We start from the raw sequence: 26192 nt of genomic DNA on the forward strand, positions 1-26192 counted from the left end.
ATTGATGATGAAGATTATGATGATGATACTAACACTGACAGTGTTTCACATGTTTTGTGTATTAGTCTATCCTTGCATTGCTATAAAGACCTACCTGAGATGGGGTAATTTGTAAAGCGAGGTCTTGCTGGCTCATGGTTCTGCAGGGTGTACAGGTGGCATGGCTGGGGAGGCCTCAGGAAATTTACAATCATGGTGGAAGGGCAAAGGGGAAGCACATCTTACATGGTGGGAACAGGAGACAGAGCAAAGGGGAAGGTGCTACACACTTTTAACAACCAAATCTCCTGAGAACTCACTCACTATCACAAGAAGAGCAACGGGGATATCCACTCTCATGATCCAATTACCTCCCACCAGACTCCTCCTCCAACACTGGGGATTATAATTCTACATGAGATTTGGATGGGGACACAAATCAAACCATAACATATTGAATCATTTATTCATCACCTCGGGTATCATTTTTATTTCTAATTCTCTAAGACAGAAACCAAGGTATTGTGAGATTCATTAATTTATTTAAGTTTACACAGTAAGAGGTAGAGGTAACATTCAAACTGAAGATCCTACCTCTTTGTACGACACAACAAAGTACTAATTAAACATTTTAAGCATTTTAAAGCATGAATAAAGTTTTCTGTCCTCTCAGCCTCTGGGAAAATGAAAGAAATATATGACAACCATTGCTTTCAATTAAGGCTTACGATCTAAAAAGACTTAAAATAATCATGTACTTATTCAATTTATTAAATAAATATTTCTTAGTCAATTATAGTATGTAAGACACAACAAGGAATAATAAGATACAGTTCCTTTCCTTAATGTAATTTTCAACTTAGAAAGAACCATAAGGCTGGGTGTGGTGGATCATGCCTGTGACATCAGCAGTTTGGGAGGCTGAGGCAGGAGGATGGATTGAGCCCAAGAGCCTTTTCAGATAACTGTGGATATTCTTCCTCGATACTACAACTTGAAAAGTGCTAGTTTCTTAAATGGTAGCTGCAAAAAGTACCATTTGAAACTATGTGAATGAACTTTTTGTACTTCATTACCTTACAATCCATTTGCTTATCTTGCACATTGAATGAACCTTTTAGCCATGCATAATTTTGAACTTAATACCTAGGTTTCACACCAGGGATGCAGGAATGGTTTAACACATGCAAGTCAATAAATGTGATACACCACATAAACAGAATTAAAAACAAAAATCACATGATCATCTCAATAGATGCAGAAAAAGCATCTAACTCTCCAAAACTCTCCAAAATCCAGTAAACTCTCAGCAGAATACAAGGGACATAACAATGTAATAAGAGCCCTCTATGACAAACTCACAGCCAACATAATACTGAATGGGGAAAAGTTGAAAGTTCTCTGAGAACTGAAACAAGACAAGGATGCCCACTCTCACCACTCCTCTTCAACGTGGTACTGGAAGTCCTAGCCAAAGCAATCAGACAAGAGAAAGAAATAAAGGGTATCCAAATCAGTAAAGAGGAAGTCAAACTGTTACTGTTTGCATGACATGATCATTTACCTTGAAAACCCTAAAGACTCCTCCAGAAAGCTTCTAGAACTACTAAAAGAATTTGGCAAAGTTTCTGGATACAAGATTAATGTATACAAATCAGTAGCTCTTCTATGCACCAACAGTGACCAAGCATAGAAACAAATCAAGAACTCCACCACTTTTACAATAGCTGCAAAAAAAACAAAAAACAAAAAAACAAAACCCCCCCCAACACACAAAAACAAAACAACAACAACAACAAAAAAACCCAAAACAACAACAACAACAAAAAACCCTTAGGAATATACCTAACCAAGGAGTCAAAAGACCTCTACAAAGAAAACTACAAAACGCTGCTGAAAGAAATCATAGATGACACAAACAAATGGAAACACATCCCATGCTCATGGATGGGTAGAATCAATATTGTGAAAACGACCATAGCGCCAAAAGCAATCTACAAATTCAATGCAATCCCCATCAAAATACCACCATCATTCTTCACAAAATTAGAAAAAACAATTCTAAAATTCATATGGAACCAAAAAAGAGCCTGAATCGCCAAAGCAAGACTAAGCAAAAAGAACAAATCTGGAGGCCTCACACTACCTGATTTCAAACTGTACTATAAGGCCATAGTCACCAAAACAGTACGGTGCTGGTATAAAAATAGGCACATATGCTAGGTGCAGTGGCTCACACCTGTAATCCCAGCACTTTGGGAGGCCAAGGCGGGCGGATCACTTGAGGTCAGGAGTTCGAGACCAGCCTGGCCAACGTGGTGAAACTCTGCCTCGACTAAAAAATACCAAAATTAGCCAGGTGTGGTGGTGGGCGCCTGTAATCCCAACTACTCAGGAGGCTGAAGCAGGAGAATCACTTGAACCTGGGAGGCGGAGATTGCAGTGAGCTGAGATTGCGCCACTGCACTCCAGCCTGGGTGACAGAGCAAGACTCCATTTCAAAAAAAGAAAAAAAAATAGGCACAGAGACCAATGGAAAAGAATAGAGAACCTAGAAATAAGCCCAAACACTTGCAGCCAACTGATCTTTGACAAAGCAAACAAAAGCATAAAGTGGAGAAAGGACACCCTGTTCAACAAATGGTGCTGGGATAATTGGCTAGCCACAAGTAGGAGAATGAAACTGGGTCCTCATCTCTCACCTTATACAAAAATAAACTCAAGATGGATTAAGGACTTAAACCTAAGACCTGAAACTATAAAAATTCTAGAAGATGGCTGGACACAGTGGCTCATGCCTGTAATCCCAGCACTTTGGGATGCTGAGGTAGGCGGATCACCTGAGGTTGGGAGTTCAAGACCAGCCTAACCCATATAGAGAAACCCCATCTCTACTAAAAATACAAAATTAGCCTGGCGTGGTAGTGCATGCCTGTAATCCCAGCTACTTGGGAGGCTGAAGCAGGCAAATTGCTTGAACCTGGAAGGCGGAGGTTGCAGTGAGCCGAGATCGCACCATTGCACTCCAGCCTGGGCAACAAGAGTGAACCTCCGTCTCAAAAAAAAAAAAAAAAAAAAAAAAAAAATTCTGGAAGATGACACTGGAAAAACCCTTCTAGACATTGGCTTAGGCAGGGATTTCATGATCAAGAACTCAAAAGCAAATGCAATAAAAACAAAGATAAATAGCTGAGACTTAATTAAACTAAAGAGCTTTTGCACAGCAAAAGAACAGTCAGCAGAGTAAACAGACAACCCACAGAGTCGGAGAAAATTTTCACAATCCATACATCTGACAAAGGACTAATATCCAGAATCTACAACAAACTCAAATCAGTAAGAAAAAAACAAACAATCCCATTAAAAGGTGGGCTAAGGACATGAACAGACAACTCTCAAAAGAAGATATACAAATGGCCAACAAACATATGAAAAAATGCTCAAAATCACTAATGATCAAGGAAATGCAAATCAAAACTACAATGCGATACCAGCTAACTCCTGCAAGAATGGCCGTAATCAAAAAATCTGAAAACAGTAGATGTTGGTGTGGATGCGGTGATCAGGGAACACTTCTACACTGCTGGTGGGAATGTAAACTAGTACAGCCACTGTGGAAAACAGTGTGGAGATTCCTTAAAGAACTAAAAGTAGAACTACCATTTGATCCAGCAATCCCACTGCTGGGTATCCACCCAGAGGAAAAGAAGCCCTTATTTGAAAAAGATACTTGCACATGCATGTTTATAGCAGCACAATTCAGAATTGCAAAATCATGGAACCAACACAAATGCCCATCAATCAACAAGTGGATAAAGAAACTGTGGTAAATGTATAGGATGGAATACTACTCAGCCATAAAAAGGAATGAATTAACAGCATTTGCAGTGACCTGGATGAAATTGGAGACAATTATTCTAAGTAAAGAAACTCAAGAATGAAAAACCAAACATTGTATGTTCTCACTGATATGTGGGAGCTAAGCTATGAGGACGCAAAGGCATAAGAATGATACAATGGACTTTGAGGACTTGGGGGGAAGAGTGGGAGGGGGGTGAGGGACAAAAGACTACAAATATGGTGCTGTGTAGACTGCTTGGGTGATGGGTGCACCAAAATCTCACAAATCACCACTGAAGAACTTACTCATGTAACCAAACACTACCTGTACCCCAATAACTTATGGAAAAATCACAAAAAAAGAAAAAAGTTGAATGAAGAAATCAATCAATCAATCAATGGACCAAGGAAGAATGGATAAAGTACAATTGTTTTATGCACTGTAAAATGAGTAAGTTGAATGAAAATAAAGTGTAAAAGGTAAATTTATAAAATAAACATTTTAGGGGCAGCTATGTAAAAAAAAATTATTTAGGGCTCTTAAAATTAATTGTTAAAAACTCCTGGAATTATAAATAGAATAATAAAACTTGCAAGCCAAACTTAAAAGCCTAAGAAAAATCAACTTTTAAATTTGAAAATTTAAAAATGAGACTATTGATTATTTATAGCATACCTCTAAACAGTCTTTTCTGCATATAAAATCCATGCTCAAGGATACCTAAAAAGCTTACATCATTGGGTGTGGCAGTTTTTTTTAAGTGCCTATAAATTCTTTGACACTTCTCTCAATTGAGAGGTGGGGTTTGTGTCGCTGCCCCCTTGAATCTGGCCAGACTTGTAACTACAACAATAAACAGAGTATGACTGCTGTAATGTTATGTGACTTCTAAGGCCAAGCCATAAAAACCATGCAGCTTCCACCTGTTCTCTCAAAATATTCACCCTTGAGACACTCCATATTAGTATACTCCTTCTCAGAACAGCTCTCCTGACAAGAAAGGTCTAAGCCACATCGAGAGACCATATGAAGGAACTCCTACAGATATTCCCAACTGAGTCTATCTAGCTTTCAGATTATCCCAGCCTGGGCACCACACACAGGTGTTATTGTGGACTGACTATTTGTGTCCCTCTGAAATTCAAGTGTTGAAGACCAAACCCCCAGTGATTGAATTAGGAGGTGGGGCACTTTGGGTAGTAATTAGATTTGGATGAAGTCATGAGACTGGAGCCCCCATAATAGGATTAGTGTCATTATAAGAAAAGGAAGAGAGACCAGAGATCTTTCTCTCTGAGAACCTACAAAGAAGAGGTCATGTGAGTATACAGCAAAATCGTGGTTGTCTGCAAGCCAGGGAGTGGGCCCTCACCAAGAAAAGAATATGCCAGTATCTTAATCTTGGACTTCCCAGGCTTCAGAACTGTGAGAAATAAATATCTTTTGTTTAATTTACCCAGACGATGGTTTTAGGTTACAGCAGCCCAAGCTGACTAAGACAAGTGTAAAGGAGCCTCCAGATGATTCCAGCCCCCCACCATTTCAGACACCCAAGGCATTACAGATTTCCCAGCTGAGGCCCCAGACATCATGGAGCAGAGAAAAGGCCATACCTGCTTGCCCAGTCAGAATTTCTCAGTCATAAAATCCTTGAACATAATAAAATCATTGTTGTTTTATGCCACTAAGTTTGGGGATGGTTTGGCATAAAGCAACAGACACCTAGATGAGAACTTTAAGGCTGGGTTCTCTGTATTGGTTTTAGATTATCTGGAGTTTGTTTTCCAAACTGATTAGATTTAAAGGCATTAATGATCCTATTGCTAGTGGTGAAAAAAAATACACTGTAGTCCATGGCGTGCAGTGGCAAAACAGAAAGCAAGGCTTTGGGTGATGAAGCAGCTGCTACAAGCAAACATTTTAGTGAAATAAATAAGTGCAGTAGGATTGCTTGGTTGCTTCTAAGTGAACTGAAGAACTTGAGAAAAGAAAGTGGTAAGTTCAGGCCTTTAAATTCCAACTGTAGGACAGGCGCAGTGGCTCACACCTATAATCCCAGCATTTTGGGAGGTCAAGGTGGGAGGATCGCTTGAGCCCAGGAATTCAAGACCAGCCTGAACAACATAAGGAAACTTTGTCTCTACAAAAAATGTAAAAATCAGCTGATTGTGGTGGCACACACCTGTGGTCCCAACTATTCAGGCCAGGGTAGGAGGATCATTTGAGCCTGGGAGGTCAAAGCTGCAGTGAGCTGTGATCACATGACTGCATTCCAGCCTGGGTGACAGAGTGGGACCTTGTCTTAAAAAATAAAAAAACAAAATCCCACGGTAATGTCCACATACAGAACCAGAAAGCTTCTATGACTTCTCTAAAATTTTGAAAGCCTTATCTTCTAATAGCACAGGGCTGAACATTCTGAAAACCAGACCCAGAATCTAATTTTATGAGTGGGTGAATTATAGTGAAAATTGAATTTCCAAATTTGAACAGTCTTTTATGTTAAAGTTAGAGCAATGATTGGACAAGAGTGGGGCCTTCAACATTGGAATGGGGATATATGGGCAGATTCCAGTGAAGCTGGGGAGTTTAAACCCCAAAATACTGCTGAGCCTCCCTTGCTATTAGAATCAAACTTTCCTCCATCGGAAGAGGTTAGACCCTCCTTGCCTAAAGAACCCGTAGAGGCTTCCCCTACCATAGACATATTCCAGGGAACTGCTGACTTGCCCTTATTATATCTCATTGCTTCTAGATGTATAACCAGACTCAAGTCCCAGCTGCCATAACAGCCTTCCACAGGCTTCTCCACCAGTTCCCACAATTGCTGAAGGGCTAATCTCTATAATAAATCCTGTATTCTACATCATCCACAGTGGTTCTGCTTCTCTGATCCAATCCTGACTGATACGTTAGGCATGGAGGAAAGAATCAGAAAAGCTCATTTGGTAAGAGGGAAAAATAAACAGGAAGAAAGGAAAACACATCTAGAAAAAAAGGGTAGGCAGCATGTTAAAAGTCAATCAGGAACTGTTTCTTCCACAAGGGCACACTTACTTTTTTTGAAGGATGATAGTTTGGGTCTGTGCCTTTGGCTACTGAGAGTTGTAATATCCGGGGAGAAGGATCAGAGATTCGAAGAGAATCTCTTGCTGAGTTATCACTGAAGGGTCTATATGCAAATGGAAACATGAAATATTATAACTGTTGGATGGAGAAACAACAACTGGATTTTCCATTACTACAATCAACTTCTAATCGATTATATACACTGCTTCTATCTTAGGAACATCTAACCCACAGTCATGCTCTTTCTATCAGATTGGTGTTTCTTAAAATTTTTTTGCTATGATCCACAGTAAGAAGTACATTTTTGCCAGCACAGTGGCTCATGTCTGTAATCCCAACAGGCATCCCAACATGTCTGTAATCCCTCTGCCTTGAAAGGTGGAGGTGGGAGGATTGCTTGAGGCCTAGAGTTTGAGACCAGCCAGGCAAACACGGTGAGATCCTGTCTCTACAAAAACTAAAAAAATTAGTCAGGTGTGGTGGCATGTGCCTGTAGTCCCAGCTACTTGCAAGGCTGAGGCGGGAGGATCACTTGAGCCCAAGAGGTCAAGGCTGCAGTGAGCCAACATTGCACCACTGCACTCCAGCCTGGGTGACAAAGTGAGACCCCAGTCTCAAAATAAAAAAAAATTGTACATTTTATGTTGTCATACAGCATATGTAAATGTGTGTTTGTGTATCTGAAACCAAAATTATTATGAAATAATACTTACCCTATACGATGCATTCTAATTTTTAAATTTTAATTTAATTTCATTATAAAAAAACTAGAATTGATTTTATGATCAGTTATGAATGAGTTGTGACCTTCATTATGAAAAACACTTCATTTTATACCAATTCCTCCTCTTAAATCTCTGAAATAAAAATTCCAGTCACCACCGAAGGCCGCTCTGCAATGGCCAGTCTCCTCTGTAGTATGATTTGAGATAGTGCTGGTCATAACTGCCAGCCACTTGGCCAATTTTCATAGGCTGTTCCCCACATATTTCTTTCCCTAATCAAAAACCTACCAATTAAATGACAAACCTATGAGCCTAATATGGAAAATATTTTTTTCTCAAATAAATACATGATTACTCTCTAGGGGTAGGCTATTAGTTTGGGTTTTGTTTTTTTGCTGAGATACAATCAACATACCATAAAATTTACCCTTTTAAAGTATACAATTCAGTGGTTTCTAAAATATTCACAAAGATATGCAACCACCACCACTATCTAATTTCAGAATCCTGGGAACCACTAATCTACTTTCTGTCTCTATGGATTTGGATCTATGGATTGGCCTATTCTGGAATTTCTTTTTTTTTTCCTTTTTTTTTTTTTTTTTCAGATGGAGTCTCCCTCTGTCACCCAGGCTGGAGTGCAGTAGCACTATCTGGGCTCAGTGTAACCTCCGCCTCCTGGGTTCAAGCGATTCTCCTGCCTCAGCCTCCCAAGTAGCTGGGATTACAGGCACACGCCACCATGCCTGGCTAATATTTGTATTTTTTGGTAGAGATGGGGTTTCACCATGTTGGCCAAGCTGTTCTCGAACGCCTGACCTCAAGTGATCTGCCCACCTCAGCCTCCCAAAGTGCTGGGATTACAGGTGTGAGCCACTGCACCAGGCCAGGAATTTCAAATAAAAGACTGATACAAATATGTAGCCTTTTGTGTCTGCCTTCCTTCACTTAGCATGTTTAGAAGATTGATGTATCAGTACTTCATTCTTTTTTATGGCTGAATAATATTCCATTGTATGGATTGCCACATTTTGTTTATCTATTCATATCCATTGATGAACATTTGAATTGTTGCCAGTTTTTGGCTATTATGAATAATGCTGCTAGGAATATTTGTGTACCAGTTTTGTGTGAATGTATGTTTTTAATTATCTTGGGTACATGTCTAGGAGTCTAATTGCTGGCTTATACAATAACTCTATATTTAACATTTTGAGGCACTGAAAAACTGTTTTCTATATCAGTTGCAGTATTCTACATTCCTACCAGAAATGTATAAGGGTTTTAATGTTTCCACATCCTCAACAACATGTTTTTTTTGTTGATTTATTATTTCTTATCATTATCCTTGCCATTCTTATAAGTGTGAAGTGGTATCTCATTGTGATTTTAATTTGCATTTCCAGGAAGGCAAATGATGCTGAGCATCTTTTCATATGCTTCTTGTCTATTTGTATGTCTTTTTGGGGTAAACATCTATTTAAATCCTTTGCCCATTTAAAAAATTGGGTTATTTGTCTTTTATTGTACAGTTTTCAGGATAATTTTTCTATATTCTGAATATTAGTGCCTGATCAGATACATAATTTTCAGTAATTTTCTCCTATTTAGTGGGTTGTCTTTTCACTCTCTTGGTAGTGTCCTTTAATGCATAAAAGTTACTTTTGATGAAGTCCAATTTATTTTTTCTTTTGTCACATGAGCTTAGATATGACAACAAAAGGTCATATCTAAGAAACCATTGCCTATCTCAAGATCACAGAGAAGTATGCCTGTGTTTTTCTCTATGAGTTTTATAGTTTTAGCTCTTATATTTAGGTCTGTGATCAATTTTGAGTTAATTTTTGTGTATGATGTGGGCGTCAAACATCATTCTTTTGCATGCAAATAGCCAGTTATCACAGCACCATTTGTTGAAAATACTATTTTTTCCCCATTAAACTATCTTGACACCCTTGCCAAAAATCAATTGCCCATAAATGTAGGGGTTTACTTCTGGACTAATTCTGTTTCATTGCTCTAAGTGTCTATCCTTGTGCCTGTAACAAATTGTCTTAATTACTGCAGCTTTTCTGTAAGTTTTGAAATGAGAAACTGTCTTCCAACTTTGTTCTTATTCAAGAATGTTTTTGGCTATTTGATGTCCCTTGCATTTCTATATGAACTTTAGGATCACTTTATCAATTTCTATGAAACAAAGGAAGCTGGAATTATTCTTTTTTTTTTTTTAGACAGGGTCTCGTTCTGTCACCCAGGCTGGAGTGCAGTGGCACCATCACATCTCACTGCAGCCTTGATCTCCCAGGCTCAAGCAATCCTCCAGCCTCAGCCTCCCAAGTAGCTGGGACTACAGGCTTGTGCCACCATGCCCAGCTAATTTTTTTTCTTTTTTGAGATGGAGTTTCACTATTGTTGCCCAGGCTGGAGTGCAATGATGTGGTCTTGGTTCACTGCAACCTCTGCCTCCCAGGTTCAAGCAATTCTCCCGCCTCAGCCTCCCAAGTAACTGGGATTACAGGCGCACACCACCACTCCTGGCTAATTTTTGTATTTTTAGTAGAGACAAAGTTTTACCATGTTGGCCAGGCTAGTCTCGAACTCCTGACCTCAGGTGATCTGCCTCCCTCGGCCTCCCAAAGTGCTGTGATTATAGGTATAAGCCACCATGCCTGGCCTAATTTTTTTTTATTTTTAGTAGAAAACGAGGTCTCATTATGTTAAGCTCCTCTTTTCCTCCTTCCCTATTCCCTGCAACAGCCATCTTACTTTCTGTCACTCTGAATTTGACTACTCTTGGTACTTCAAATAAGTGAAATCATACAGTATTTGTCTTTTCTGTGACTGGCTTATTAAACTTAGCATAATGTCCTCAAAGTTCATCGAAACTGTAGAATGTGTCAGAATTTTCTTCCTTTTAAAGGCTGAGCAATATTCCTTATATGTATAATTTTGTTCTTTTTGATACTACTGCAAAACTGGTTTTCTTAATTTCATTTTCAGATTGTTCATTGATAGTAGATATACAATTGATTTTTCTGTATTGATTTTGGATTCTGCACCTTCTTGAACTAATTTATTAGCTCTAATAGTCTTTATGTAGATTCCTTAAGATTTTCTGCATACAAGATCATGTCATTTCTGACTTGAGATGGTTTTACTTCTCTCTATCCGATCTGGATGCCCTTTATTTATTTTTATTTTTTATTTTTTTTCATGCCTAATTGCCCTGGCTAGAATCTCTAGTATGAGACTGAATAGTAATAGTGAGAGCTGACAAATTTGCTTGTTTCTGATGTCAGGGGTAAAGCGTTCAGTCTTTCACCATTAATTATATTAGTTGTGTGTTTCTTGTAGATTCCCTTTATCAAGTTGAGGAAGTTTCCTTCCATGCCTAGCTTGTTTAGCATTTTTATCATAAAAGTATCTTGAATTTTGTCAAATGCTTTTTCTGAGTCTATTGAGATGATCATGTAGTTTTTGTTTTTTTCATTCTATTAATTTAGTGTATTGCTTTGATTTTTGTATTTTGCACTCAACATATTCTCACATTCCTGGGGTAAAGCCAATTTGGTCATGGTGTATAATTTTTTTTACATTTTGCTGGATTCAGTTTGTTAGTTTTTGGTATGAATTGTTGCATGCACATTTGGATTTGGTTTGCTAGTAGAGTATTTTGGTGTGGATAATAGCATGTATATTCATAAACTATATTGGTCTGCAGTTTTCTTATCTGGTAATCGTCTTTTCTGGTTTTATTATCAGGATAATACAAGTCCTCATAGAATGAGTTGGAAAGTGTCTGATTTTTTGAGAGTTTGAAGGAATGGTGTTAATTATTTTCTAAATATTTCATGGAATTCACTAATAAAGTCATCTAGAAGCTTTCTATTAATTCAATCGCTTCACTTGTTACAGATCTGTTAAGACTGTCTATTTCTTCTTGAGTCAGATTCAGTAGTTTGTCTTTATAATAATTTGTCCATTTCATCTAGGTTCTCTCATTTGCTGGCTTTTATTTGTTTGTTTTCTCATTTTATTTGATTTTCTGAGAAACTCAAAATCAGGGTCTTGTTTTGTCACCCTGACTGGAATGCAGTGACACAATCACAGCCCACTGCATCCTTGACCACCTGGGCTCATGTGATTCTCCCACCTCAGCCTCTGAGTATCTGGGACCACAGACACATGCCACCATGCCCAATTAATTTTTTAATAATTTGAAGAGATAGGGTCTCACTATGTTGCCCAGGCTTGTCTCAAACTCCTAGCCTCAAATGATTCTCTCGCTTCAGCTTCCCAAATTGCTGGGATTACAGATGTGAACCACTGTGCCCTGCCCTTTTTTTTTTTAATATAGGCATTTACAGCTATAAATTTCCCACTAACCACTACTTTAGCTGCATATCATAACCTTTGGTATGTTATGTTTGGTATGGTATATCATATCAAAGTGATTTCTTCTTTGACCTATTGGTTGTTTAGGAGTGTAATTAATTTAACATATTTTTTAATTTCTAAATTCCTTCTGCTATCAGTTTCCAATTTCATTGAACTGGTTCAGAGAATTGATTTTCTATGAATTTAATCCTCTTAAATTTATTGAGATTCGTTTCATGAGTTAATATGTGATCTATCCTAGAGAATGTTCCATGTACACTTGAGAAAAATGTGTATTCTCCTATTTTTGAGTAGAGGTTTCATAGACATGTGTTACATATAGTTGGTTTCTAGTGTTATTCAAGCCTTCTATTTCACTACTGATCTTCTGCTTGTTATTCTACCCATTATTAAAAGTGGGATATTGAAGTGTCCAACTATTATTGTTGAATTCTATCAGGTTTTTGCTCTGCTGTTGGGTGCATGTATGTTTATAGCTGTTATCTTTTCTTTCTTTCTTTCTTACTTTTTTTTTTCTTGTAGAGATGAGGTCTTGCTATATTACCCAGGCTGGTCTTGAATTTCTGGCCTCAAGCAATCCTCTCACCTTGGCCTCCCAAAGTGCTGGTGTGAGATACTGCATCCAGCCATAATTGTTATATCTTTTTAATGGATTAACTCTTTTATAATATAAAATGTCCTTTCTCTGTCTTTAGTAACAATGTTTGTCTTAAAGTCTATATTGTCTGATATCAGTATGGCCAATCCAGGTCTTTTTTGGTTGGCATGCATGGTATATCTTTTTCCATTTTTTTACTTTCAGTCTATTTGTTTATTTGAATCTAAAGTATGTCTTTTGTAGACAGCATATAGTTGAGTGAATTTTTATCCATTTTTTATCCTGTCTTTTTATTGGAGTGTTCAATTCATTTACATTTAATGTAATGTACATTTAATGTAATTACCGATAAGGTAATATTTATGCCTGCCATGTTGCTATTTTTTCTATATGTTATATTTTTTGTTCCTTTGTTCTTTTGTTTCTTCCTCCTTTTGTGTTAGATATTTTCTACTGTGACATTTAAATTTCCTTGTTATTTATTTTATTACATTTTAAAAATTATTTCCTTAGTTGTTTCTCTGTACATCTTACAACAATCTAGTTCAGACTAACACCAAATTAATTCCTATGGTATATAATAACTTTGCTTCTATATAGCTCTATCCCCTCCCCCTCCTTTATACTTTTATTTATTTATTGTATGCCCATCAACATAAATTTATAATTATTGCTTTAGGCAATTGTCTTTTATGTCAGGTAGAAGAAAAAGAGTTACAAACAAAAATATATACATATTTACATTTTAATGTAATTATAATGTACTATATAAAATGTGCTACATTTTATATTTACCTATGTAGTTAATTCTTTTTGTGCCCTTTATTTGGATTTGAGTTATTGTCAAATGTCTTTGCCTTTTTGGTACACAGTCTCACTCTGTCACCCAGGCTGTAATGCAGTAACATAGTCACTGCAGCTTCAACCTCCCAGGCTCAAGCAATTCTCCTGCCTCAGCCTCCCGAGTAGCTGGGACCACAGGCATTCACCACAACACCCCAATAAATTTTTTGTTTTTAGTAGAGATGAGATCTCACTATATTGCCCAGGATAACTGTCCTTTCACTTAGTCTGAAAGACTTTCTTTATTATTTCTCGTAAAGCAGGTCTGCTGGCAATGAATTCTCTCAATTTTTGCTTATCTAGGAATATTGTAATTTCCGCTTCAGTTATGAAGGATAATTTTGCTAAACAGAGTATTCTAGCTTGCAATCTTTTTCCTTCAGTGCTTTATTTTATGTATTTATTTATTTTGAGACAGAGTCTCACTCTGTGGCTCAGGCTGGAGTACAGTGGCGCAATCTCTGCTCACTGCAACCTCCACCTCCCTTTTTAATGGACTGACTCTTTTATAATATAAAATGTCCTTTCTCTGTCTCTAGTAACAATGTTTGTCTTAAAGTCTATATTGTCTGATATCAGTATGGCCAATCCAGATCTTTTTTGGCTGGTGTGCATGGTATATCTTTTTCCATTTTTTTACTTTCAGTCTATTTGTGCCTATGTTTTTACTTTCAGTCTATTCTTGTGCCTCTGCCACCTGAGTAGCTGGGATTACAGGCATGAGCCACCACACCTGGCTAATTTTTATATTTTTAGTAGAGATGAGGTTTCACCATGTTGGCCAGGCTGGTCTCAAACTCCTGACCTCAGATGATCCCCCCACCTTGGCCTCCCAAAGTGCTGGGATTACAGGCGTGAGCCACCACACCTGGCCAATCCTTCAGTGCTTTAAATACGGCATACTACTGCCTTCTGGCCTTCATGGTTTCTGATAAGAAATCACTTCTTAACCTTATTGCAAATCATTTGTATACAATGAGTTGTTTTTCTCTTGCTGCTTTCAAGATTTTCTTTTTGTCATTGGCTGTCAACAGTTTGATCACGATGTGTCAAGTTCTGAATCTCTTTGAGTTTATCCTATTTGGAGTGTATTGAGTTTCATGGATGTGTAATATTTTTCATGAAATTTAGGATGTTTTTGGGCCATTATATCTTCAAATATTTCTCCCACCCCTTGATCTCTCTCCTCTGCTATGGGATTTCCATTATGGCTACGTTGATACTCTTCAAAGTGTCACACAAGTCTCTGAAGATGTGTTCTTTTTACTTCATTTTTTTTCTTTTCTGTTTCTCAGACTTGATAATCTCAATTGACCTGTGTTGAAGTTTGCTGATTATTTCTTCTACTTCCTCAAATATGCAGTTGAGCTCCTTTAGTTAATCAACTAAAATATATGTCACAAAGTCCAGGCTCATATCTGTAATCTATTGGACAGCCCTGTGTATCTTCACTAAGCACTTGCTTTTTTCCTTCACATAATTATAACAAGCTTGGTGATCTGCTTCCAATTCGCAGAAGATTTAAAAAGTGGTTGATTAGAGACTATTCCCTTGACAAAAAGAGAAATGACAGAAATAACTATGAGAAGCAAATATCTCATAATTTGAAAGCACAGAAGTCAGACCATTTAGCCTAAGGAAAATCTTGGCTTTATACTTAAACAGCTCCTGAGAGGTTTTCTATATTAAGGTATTATAAAATAGCTGATGTTCATAATAAAGAGCTTAAGCCAATGAACAATGGTTACATGTATGTTCAAGCAGCAGAAAAGTCTACTTAGAAAAGCAGGGAAATATAAACTTTAAAAAGTACAAAATGTTTTAACTAAAGGGCATTTTATTTACATGCAACATCAAACTGAGGTCTCAAGAAGTGGCAATAAAGTATTCCTTTGTTTATAACTATAGACACATTACCAAATTTATGTGTATACACAACTACCAAATTTTATGTATTTGGTACAGCAGATTTTATTGAATGAATTGATAAATAAGTAATTGAGGAAACCTTGTGGGAAGAATTGGGCCTTCTTTCACAGTATTCTATGATGCAAAAGACTCAAGCTGTCTAGTTCAACCTTTCTCTGAATGTAGGAATCTTTTCTAAAATCCATGTAAAGTCACAGTTCCAGCCTGGGCTTGAAAACTTGCAGGGATGAGGGTGGAATGCTGGTTCACTTTCCGTTACTGGACAGTTTCCATTACCCGATAGCTAGTCAGAAAGATTTTCCTCCACTAAGCTGACGTCTGCTGCCCTGTCAATGTTCTACTTCTAGTTCTAGGGTTAACATAAAGCAATTTTACTTTCACCTCTTCTTCCTCTTCCAGATGTCAACCCTTTAAATATTTTAACACAGCTATCACCACTTTCTTATTCTCTTTTTTAAACTAAACATGTCATTTCTCTTAATTATTTTTCACATAACATAGTTTCCAGAAGCCCAATATCTCATTTCCCACCTTCTGAATAGTCTCAAGTTTATTATCATTTCTTAAGGTATAACATACATAACTGCACATACATGCCCAGTGTGTTCTGACTAAAGTAGCACACAGTAGCACTATCACCTCTCCACAACTGTACACTGTATATATTCCACTAATGCAACCTAACATTGAATTAGCTTTTGCAACAACCACATCACAATCTTAGCTCCCATGGAAAATGTACCACCTAGTGGTCTTATAAAGACAAGGAGAAATTCAGCCTTCAAAGCAAAAGGAAGAAAAAGTATCAAAGTCAGAGAGATACAGGAGAACAAATTCCACAAATTGCAAAAACCTGTGGTGTTTTAGTTGCATATTTCCTTTTAACTGGCTAACAATGGTAAGGTTTAGTATAAATTTTAGTTTCACCACAATTTGAGTCAAATGTAATTACCGAAGATGAACTTCTGATTACCTACAATTGCTGCAAATATTTGATTTTTTACCTGATGCTTTGGAACACAAGTGGACTTTTAGCTCATGAAATTGCACACACTAAAATTAGAACAAAAATACTGAGACATCTGGCCAAATTAGATTAGGATTTACAGAGATTCTCAAGATACTCTACCTATTTAGTAGACACTGTCTTTTGAATCCATTGGGCTGTGACAGCCTCTGGATCCTTTCGGAGGGTTGTCTAAACAATGCAGGAGGAGTGATCTCCCAAATTACAGACTCTCTTCCACAGCTGTGGTAGTATTGAGCCCTGCAAGTTGTAGAAGAGAAAAGAAGTAAACGAAACAAGCATGATTTCAAATTATCATAGTATTTTCCAACATTGATCCCCAGGCCTAGGGGAGCAGGTATGACAGTTTATTATTGATGAGCTATTTTCCACGTGAGGAGAAATTAATTGCTTTAGAAACGGTTACACCCATCAAGTTTTCAACTGGCTTCTATTATACTCAAAACAGATAGTTTTCTCAAATAAATGACATCTTCTTTTTTTTCTTTTTTTTTTTTTTAGACAGAGTCTCGCTCTGTCACCCAGACTGGAGTGCAGTGGTGCGATCTTGGCTCACTGCAAGCTCTGCCTCCCAGGTTCACACCATTCTCCTGCCTCAGCCTCCCGAGTAGCTGGTACTACAGGCGCCCACCATCATGCCTGACTAATTTTTTGTATTTTTAGTAGAGACGGGGTTTCACCGTGTTAACCAGGATGGTCTTGATCTCCTGACCTCGTGATCCACCAGCCTCAGCCTCCCAAAGTGCTGGGATTACAGCGTGAGCCACCGCGCCCAGCAGACATCTTTTTTTTCAATTGAGACAGGATCATACATGGACTCACTGCAGCCTCAACGTCCTGGGCTCAAGTGATCCTCCTACCTCAGCCTCCCGAGTAGCTGGGATCACAGGCATGTGCCTCTATGCCCAGCAACTTTTCAAAATTTTTTCGTAGACATGGGGTTTCACTATGTTCCCCAGGCTGGTCTTGAACTCCCGGGCTCAAGCAATACTCCTGTCTCAGCCTCCCAAAGTGCTAGAATTAAAGGCATGAGCCACCATGCCTGGCAATTACATTTTCCAAATAGACCAAAAGACATACAGATGAAGAGAAAATTTGCTGCTCTTAAAACCAAATACTTCCTTTAGCATCTATATAAATAAATTTTTTTACTATATTTCTATTTTATAGGGTGAATTATATTGATACTTTGCTAGATAACTGAGTTTAGGAATACATTCTACTTGATGATGTGCACAGAGTAATCATTATTGGGGCTTGTTAACTATGAATTTTTAGGATAAATAATAATATTGTTCTTCTTTTATTTGTCTATTTATTATTTTTAGAAGCAGGATCTTGCTCTATTGCCCAGGCTGAAGTGCAGTGGCACGATCATGGCTCATGGCAGCCTCAAACTCCTGGGCTCAAGCAATGCTCCTGCCTCAGCCTCCTGAGTAGGGGGGACTACAAGTTTGCATCACCATGCTGGGCTAATTTTTTTATATTTGTACGGATGGGGGCTCGCTATATTATCTAGGCTAGCCTCGAATGCCTATGCTCAAGTGATTCTCCCGTCTCAGCCTCCCAGAGTGCTGGGATTACAGGCATGAGCCAGCACACCCAGCCACCATTGTTCTTCTTAACAACCCTGCCCTTCAATCTTTCCTTATCAAAATACATCATCAGTGGAAAAGGAAGTGACATTGACTACCCCCCCAGACCCAATGTTAATTCAAATTGCAGTCCCACTTTTGCTTCTATTATAAGGACCTCTGTTTCTTTAGGACGTTCACAGATACAGATCTGCATCCCTCTCTCTGCCCAAGCCTCTGTCTGCTGGTTGCAGCTGTAAACATCCTTTACATCTAGGCTGAACTGGTGTCTTGTAAGCCTCAATCTGCATATAAGACTGTATCCCCCTTGCTCGCGACCATCCAGTCTTGAGGCCTGTCTACACCACCACACATATCTTTTGAGGGGGCTGGAGGCTGCCCAGCCCTGACTCTACTGCCCAACTGCACTGACTCACCTACCCACACCCACACCCACACATAGCCCAGCTTAAAAAGGCAGGAAACCTCCAGCCCCTACCTGGGATTGGCCTTTTGAAGGAAATGGCAGTTCAGTTTGGGAATTAGAAATACAGAAGGAAGTGGTGATTTTGAACAATGGGGCACACTGTGGAGACCTTAGACTCAGGCAAGAGGGGCCACAGTGGTTGGGAAGAAGGTGATTACGCAGCCAATGAGCGGCACAAAGCCAAGATGTGCTTGGAGAGTAGAGCCGAGGGGAAAGGCCCAAGCAGTGAGTGAGAGATACAAAAAAAAGAAGACACCAGAGACAACTGCTACTCAACATTCTCTCAGGTGGGAATGGCAACCACCAAATGCCAGGAAAATCTGTACTGACCATAATACTTATGCCTTATGCTGCCAACACCTAGAAGTACATAGGTGTTCTATAAAATGGAGAAAATAAACAATGTATGGTGGTTATGAAGACTAAACAAGAGAAGTGTATATGTTATTTTATAATTCACAAAGCACTATTCAAATAATTCTATTAATCAACTTGTATATTAATTTTAAATTTCATATTTGCATATCTTTTCCTTATAGATGCTGCATATTAACAGAATGTACTGCTGCTGCCCTTACGTGCTTCTCCTCCTCCCAGAGTCATCCATGCGTCCAAGTCTCACAGCGCTGTCAATGTAGCAGGTACTCAAGTTTTTTTTTTTGGGGGGGGGATGGAGTCTTGCTCCGTCACCCAGTCTGGAGTGCAGTGGTGGGATCTCAGCTCACTGCAACCTCCGCCTCCTGGGTTCAAGGAATTCTCCTGCCTCAGCTTCCCAAGTAGCTAGAATTATAGGTGTGCACCACCACCCCCAGCTAATTTTTGTATTTTTAGTATAGACAGGGTTTTGCCATGTTGGCCAGGCTAGTCTCGAACTCCTGACCTCAGGTGATCCACCTGCCTTGGCCTCCCAAAGTGCTGGGATTACAGGTGTGAGTCACCACTCCCAGCCTCAAATATTATTTTCATATAGAGTACACTGCATTTTTCTCATTGTAAAAGAGACAAATATTCAGTATACAAAACTTGTAAAATAAAGAAGTTTAAGAGAGAGAAACAAAAAGCATATAGTAGTCCACCATTCAGAGATAGTAATGAGTAATATCTTGGAATAATTTGAGTCTTTTTTTCCTCTATTTATACACTCAAAAAATACGTATTGAGCACCAGGTTCTGTGTTAGGAGCACTCACTAGGAGAGAGTGGAGAATAGGATAATCACTGCTTTCTTGCAGCTTGTTCTCTATGTCAAGGTGAGAATACCAAATGTAAAATACAGTCAAGCACCGTGTAATGACCTTTCGGTCAACAATGAACCACCTATACAACAATTATACTAGATTGTACTGGAACTGAAAAATTCCTATTGCTTTGTGATGTTGTAGCCATCATAACATCATAGCACACTGCATTACTCATATATTTATGGTTATGCTGCTGTAAACAAACCTACCAGCACATACAATTATGTACAGTACATAATACTTTTTTTAACTTCCCTGTAAAATCCAATTTTAAACAGTATATAATACTTGATAGTGATGATAAACAACTATGTTACCGGTTTATGTATTTACTACATGTTACGGGTTTATGTATTTTTATTGTTATTTTAGAGTGTACTCTTTCTACTTATAAAAAAAATTAACTGTAAAACAGCCTCAGACAGGTCCTTCAGGAGGTATTTCAGAAAAAGGCCTTTTATCATAGGAGATGACAGCTCCACGCATGTTTTGCTCCTAAACACCTTCTAGTGAGACAAGATGTGGAGGTGGAAGATAGTGATATGGATGATCCTGACCCTCTGTAGGCTTAGGCTAATGTTTGTTTGTACCTTCTTTTTTTGTCAGGTCCTGCTCTGTCACCCAGGCTGGAGAGCAGTGTGATCATAGCTCACTGCAGCCTCAAACTCCTGGGCTCAAGCAATCCTCTCCTGTCAGCCTCCTGAGTAGCTAGGACTACGGGCATGTGCCACTATGCCCAGATAATTTTTTTTTTTTTTTTTTAGGGATGGGGGTCTTACTATGTTGCCCAGGTAGGTCTTGAACTCTTGGCCTCAAATTATCCTCCCATTTTGGCCTCCCAAAGCATTGGGATTACTGGTGCTAGTCACCATGCTCAGGCGGGCGGATTGCTTCAGCCCAGGAGTTTGAGACCAGCCTGGGCAACGTGGCAAAGCCCTGTTTCTACCAAAAAAATCCAAAACAATTAACCAGGTGTGGTGGCACACACCTGTAGTCCCAGCTACTTGGGAGGCTGAGGTGGGAGGATCACATGAGCCCAGGAGGCTGAGGTTACAGTGAGCCGAGTATGACTGCACTCCAGTAAGGGCAACAGAGCAAGACCTCTGAAAAAAAAAAAAAAGTTTTAAAAGTTTAAAATATTTTAAAATAGAAAAAAAAAAAGCTTATGTTATAAGGATATATATCAAGCAGAGTCCCGTGGATTAAAAAATAATAATAAGGATATAAAGAAAAAAATATTTTTGGATAGCTGTATAATGTGTTTGTGTTTTAAGCTAAGTGTTATTATAAAATAGTCAAAAAAGGTTGTTGTTTTTTTTTTTAAGTTAAAAAGCTTATAAAGTAAAGGCCAGGCGCGGTGGCTCACACCTGTAATCCCAGCCCTTTGGGAGGCTGAGGTTGGTGGATCACCTGAGCTCAGGAGTTCCAGACAAGCCTGGCCAACATGGCGAAACCCTGACTCTACTAAAAATACAAAAGTTAACGGGATGTGGTAGCACATGGCTATAGTCCCAGCTACTCGAGGGGCTAAGGCAGGAGAATTGCTTGAACCCGGGAGGGGGAGGTTGCAGTGAGCCAAGATTGCACCACTGCACTCCAGCCTGGGTGACAGAGCAAGAGCCTGTCTCAAAAATAAATAAATAAATAAATAATAAAAATTTAAAAAAAGAAGCTTATTGTGAGCTAAAGTGAATATATTATTAAAGAAAAACGTTTTTCATAAACAGTATAACTTCAGGGTATAGTGTTTATAAAGTCTACAGTAGCATGCAGTCATGTCCTGGGCCTTCATGTTCACTCACCACTCACTCACTGACCCACCCAGAAAAACTTCCAGTCCTGCAAGCTCCATTCTTAGTGAATGTCCTATTCAGGTGTACCATTTCTTATCTTTTATACCATAGCTTTCTGTGCCTTTTCTATGTTTAGATATGTTTAGATACACAAATACTTACCATTGTGTTATAATTGCCTACAGTATTCTGTAACACGCTGCACAGCTTTGTAGCCCAAGAGCACCAGGCTATACCATATAGCTCAGGTGTATAGTAGGCTATACCATCTAGGTTTGTGTGAGTGCACTTTATGATGTTTGTACAACAACTAAATCACCTACGGATGCATTTCTTAGAACATAGCCCTGTCATTAAGTATCACATAACTGTAAATAGTTGTGGTGAGTACTATGAAGGCATCAACTATTCAGCAGAGATAGAGGCTTCCTGGGTAGGTTTGTGAGAATGTTGAAAGTTATGCTGAAAATAGTCAGGGAAGGTCTCTGTGAAAAGCTGAGACCTAGGCTGAGACTTAAAGGATCAAAACATCTTAGTGACTTAAAAATGGGGAAAGCACTCTAAGCAGAGGAGAAAATGAGAAAAAGGCCTTGGGATGGGAAATATCTTGGTATGTTTAAGGAATAAACATTTTAGAATAAAAGTAGGATCACAGTATATATGCAGTTTTATGTTCAAATTTTTCACTTAGTATTACAGCATAAATCCTTGGGTCATGAAATACAAATGGTAATATTTTTAAAGTAAATACTTTGGTAAATTAAAACACTTAGAAGAGACTTCCACTTCCCAGCATGATAGTATAATAGGGATTGGGTTTATCCCTAGAATAAAGACATCTCCAGTAACTTTTTTTTTGAGACAGGGTCTCACTCTATCACCTAGGCTGGAATGCAGTGATGCAATCATGGCCTCGACCTCCCAGGCTCAAGTGATCCTCCCACCTTAGCCTCCTGAGTAGGTGAGACCACAAGTGCTTACCACCATACCCAGCTAATTGTTTGTATTTTTAGTAGAGACAGGGTTTCACCATGTTGGCCAGTCTGGTCTCAAACTCCTGACCTCAAGTGATCCACCCACCTGGGCTTCCCAAAGTACTGGGATTACAGGCATGAGCCACCACACCCAGCCACCAGTCCTGTTTTTTTTTTTTAAAAAAAACTTAAAAGCAAGCCTCAAAAATGGACAAAGGATTTGGATGAACATTTCTCCAAAGAAGGTATTCAAATGCCAACAAACAAATGAAAAAATGTTCAACATCAAAAATTATTAAGGAAATGCAAATCAAAACCACAATGAGTACTACTTCTTCACACATAGGAGGACGGCTTTATCAAAATGATAATAACAAGTGTTGGTAAGGATGTGGAGATATTGGAACTCTCATTCATTACTGGTGGGATTATAAAGTGATACAGTCACTTTGGAAAACAGTCTAGCAGTTCATCAAAAAGTTAAATATAGGGTTATCATGTGAAACAGCAATTCAACTCCTGCTATATATTCAAGAGGAATGAAAACATATATTCACACAAAAGCTTGTACACAAATGATCATAGCAGCATTTCTTTTGCCAAAATGTAAAAAGAGGCCAATGTCTAACAACTGATGAATCGATAAATAAAATGTGGCAAAGCCATACCATTAAAGATTGCTTAGCCATAAAAACAAATGTACTTATTCATGCTACAACACAGATGAATCTTGAAAATATTGTGCTAAGCAAAAGAAGACAGTCACAAAGAACAACATATTGTAAGAGTCCATTTATATGAAATTACCAGAATAAGTACATTTATAGGAACAGAAAATAGATTAGTGGTTACTTAGGGCTTGGAGAAGTTGAAGGGCTGTAAGAATTGACTGCTAATGAGCTTAATGTTTCTTTTAGGGAAGACAAAGTGTTCTAAAATTAGATTTTGATGATAGTTACACAGTCCTGTGAACATACTACCAAACTCTAATTTATACACTTTAATTTTTCATTTTTAATTTTTTCAGTACAGAGATGGGGTCTCACTATTTTGCCCAGGCTGGTCTTAACTCCTGAGTGCAGGCGATCCTCCCACTTCAGCCTCCCAAAGTGGGATTATAGGCATAAGCCACTATACTTTTATACTAAATTATATACCTTAAATGAGCAAATTATTTGGTAAGTGAATTAATCACCATAAAGCTATTTTTTTAAAAAGAAAACCTCAGAAGATCAAACTGTTTAGAAATAAGGTAACTACATCCCAAAACAAAGCTCAAGAATATTTATAGGAATACAAAAACATCCAGGAGCCAGTAAGGTAAAATTCACAATATTTGGTACCCAATCAAAAACTACCAGGTATGCAAAGAAGCAGTAAATTATGACCCATAATGAGAAAAATCAATCATTAGAAACAGACTCAGAAATGATATATTATAAAATTAGTAGGCGAGAACATTAAAACAGCTATTGTAACTGTATTGCGTATTTTCAAGAAGGCAAAGAAAAGACTGAGCATGTTAAGTAGACACAAAATATAAAAATACCCAAATGAACCTCTAGAGATTAAAAACTACAATGGGTGAGATGAAAAATACTCTGGGTGAGACAAATATTACACTGTAGAAGAAAAGATTAATGAAGACATAGAGAGAAATAAAACACAGCGGTGAGGAAACAGATTCAATGTGCTGTGGGAAAACTTCAAGCAGTCTAATACATCCAACTAGAGCCCGCAAAGAAGGAGGAGCAGAAAAAATATCTGAAATAATAATAACTGAAAGTTTTCCAAATTGGATGAAAATTGTAAATTTAAAGATCCAATTTTAATGAACCCCAAACAGAAGAAACATTATGAAAAAAACATTAAGATATATGATAATCAAATTTTTAAAAACCAGAGACAAAGAGAAAAATCATTAAAGCAAAATAACAGTCAAAGTCTCATCAGAAATAATGGAGACAGTGAGGCAGCATTTGTCCATCTGGAGTTCTATGCCCACCAAAAATACAGTTCAAAATGAAAGTGAAATAAAGAATTTTAAGATATGCAAAAGCTGAAAGAATTCATCAGCAGCAGACCTGAACTAAAAGAAGTATAAGCTGGGCATGGTGGCTCACATCTGTAATCCCAGCACTTTGGGAGGCCCAGGCGGCGGATCACTTGAGGTCAGGAGTTGGAGACCAGCCTGGCCAACATGGTGAAACCCTGTCTCTACCAAAAAAAAAAAAAAAAAAAAAAACACCAAAATTAGCCAGGTGTGGTGGTGTGCACCTGTAATCTCAGCTACTTGGGAGGCTGAGGCAAGAGAATCACTTGAAACCATGAGGCAGAAGTTGCAGTGAGCCAACATCGTACCACTGTACTCCAGCCTGGGTGACATAGCGACACTCCATCTTAATTAAAAAAATTATTATTAAAGAAAGTCCTCCAGGAAGAAGAAAAATACAAAATGAAATGTATAGATTTAATAGATCTACACAAAGGAATGCAGAGTATGGGAAATGGTAAGAATGCCGGTAGATATAAAACACTTTTTCTTATTTTAAAAATCTCCTTAAAAGATTTGACTATTTAAAGCAAAAATAATAATAATATATTGTAAGATTTATAGAAGTAAAATGTATGATCACAGTGGCACAAAGGCCAGAAGTAGGGAAATGGTAATATACCATTATAAGAACCTTACACTAGGCTGGGCACAGTAGCTCATGCCTGTAATCCTAGAACTTTGGGAGGCCAAGGTGGGCAGATCACGAGGTTGGGAGTCTGAGACCAGCCTCACCAACACGCTGAAACCCCGTCTCTACTAAAAATACAAAAATTAGCTGGACGTGGTTGCGCATGCCTGTAATCCCAGCTACTTGGGAGGCTGGGGCAGGAGAATCGCTTGAACCCGGGAGGCGGAGGTTGCAGTGAGTCGAGATTGCACCATTGCACTCCAGCCTGGATGACAGAGCAAAACTCCGCCAAAAAAAAAAAAAAGAAAAAAGAAAAAGAAAAAGAATCTTACATCATACATTAAGTAGTATAAATTAAAGATAGAAAGATAGACTGTGATAAGTTGAAGATGCACATTATAAGTTCTAAAGTTCTAAAACTAAAAAACAAAGTTATAGTGAATAAGCCAATAAAGAAGATAGACTGAAATAATAAAAAATCAATTAATTTAAAAGAAGGCAACAGGCTGGGCACAGTGGCTCATGCCTGTAATCCCAGCACTTTGGGAGGCCAAGGCAGGTGGATCACGAGGTCAGGAGTTCAAGACCAGCCTGGCCAACATGTTGAAACCCCGTTTCTACTAAAAATACAAAAATTAGCCAGGCGTGGTGGTGGGCACCTGTAATCCCAGCTACTTGGGAGGCTGAGGCAAGAGAATTGCTTGAATCCGGAAGGCAGAGGTTGCAGTGAGCCAAGATTGTGCCACTGCACTCCAGCCTGGGCAACAAGAGCAAAACTCCATCTCAAATAAATAAATAAGTAAATAAATAAATAAGAAGGCAACAAAGAGGGGAAAGGGGAACCAAAAAAAGATGGAATAAACAGAAAACAACAGCAAGTTGGTAGCTTTAAACCTGAACATATTAGTAATCACAGTAAATGTAAATGACCTAAGTATCTCAATTTAAAAACAGAGATTATCAGATTGGATAAAAACCAACATTTGCCTATAACAAATGTACTTTTAATGTAAAGACACAAATAGGTTAAA

At 38.3% G+C, this 26192-nt stretch overlaps 1 protein-coding gene across 1 annotated transcript in view; it reads right to left on the minus strand.

Annotated features, from left to right (window-relative positions):
* The window catches only part of SPMAP2L (sperm microtubule associated protein 2 like), a 75120-nt gene that overhangs the window by 13563 nt on the left and 35365 nt on the right, over window positions 1-26192 (minus strand). The window contains exons 5-6 of the mRNA XM_063705111.1: window positions 16512-16649; window positions 6878-6992 (exon numbers count right to left, since the gene is read on the minus strand). Coding sequence (XP_063561181.1) covers window positions 6878-6992; window positions 16512-16649 — 253 coding nt within the window. The remainder of the gene's footprint in view (window positions 1-6877; window positions 6993-16511; window positions 16650-26192) is intronic.

Source organism: Gorilla gorilla, chromosome 3 (genome assembly GCF_029281585.2).
Source record: "Gorilla gorilla gorilla isolate KB3781 chromosome 3, NHGRI_mGorGor1-v2.1_pri, whole genome shotgun sequence".
Lineage (NCBI taxonomy): Eukaryota > Metazoa > Chordata > Mammalia > Primates > Hominidae > Gorilla > Gorilla gorilla.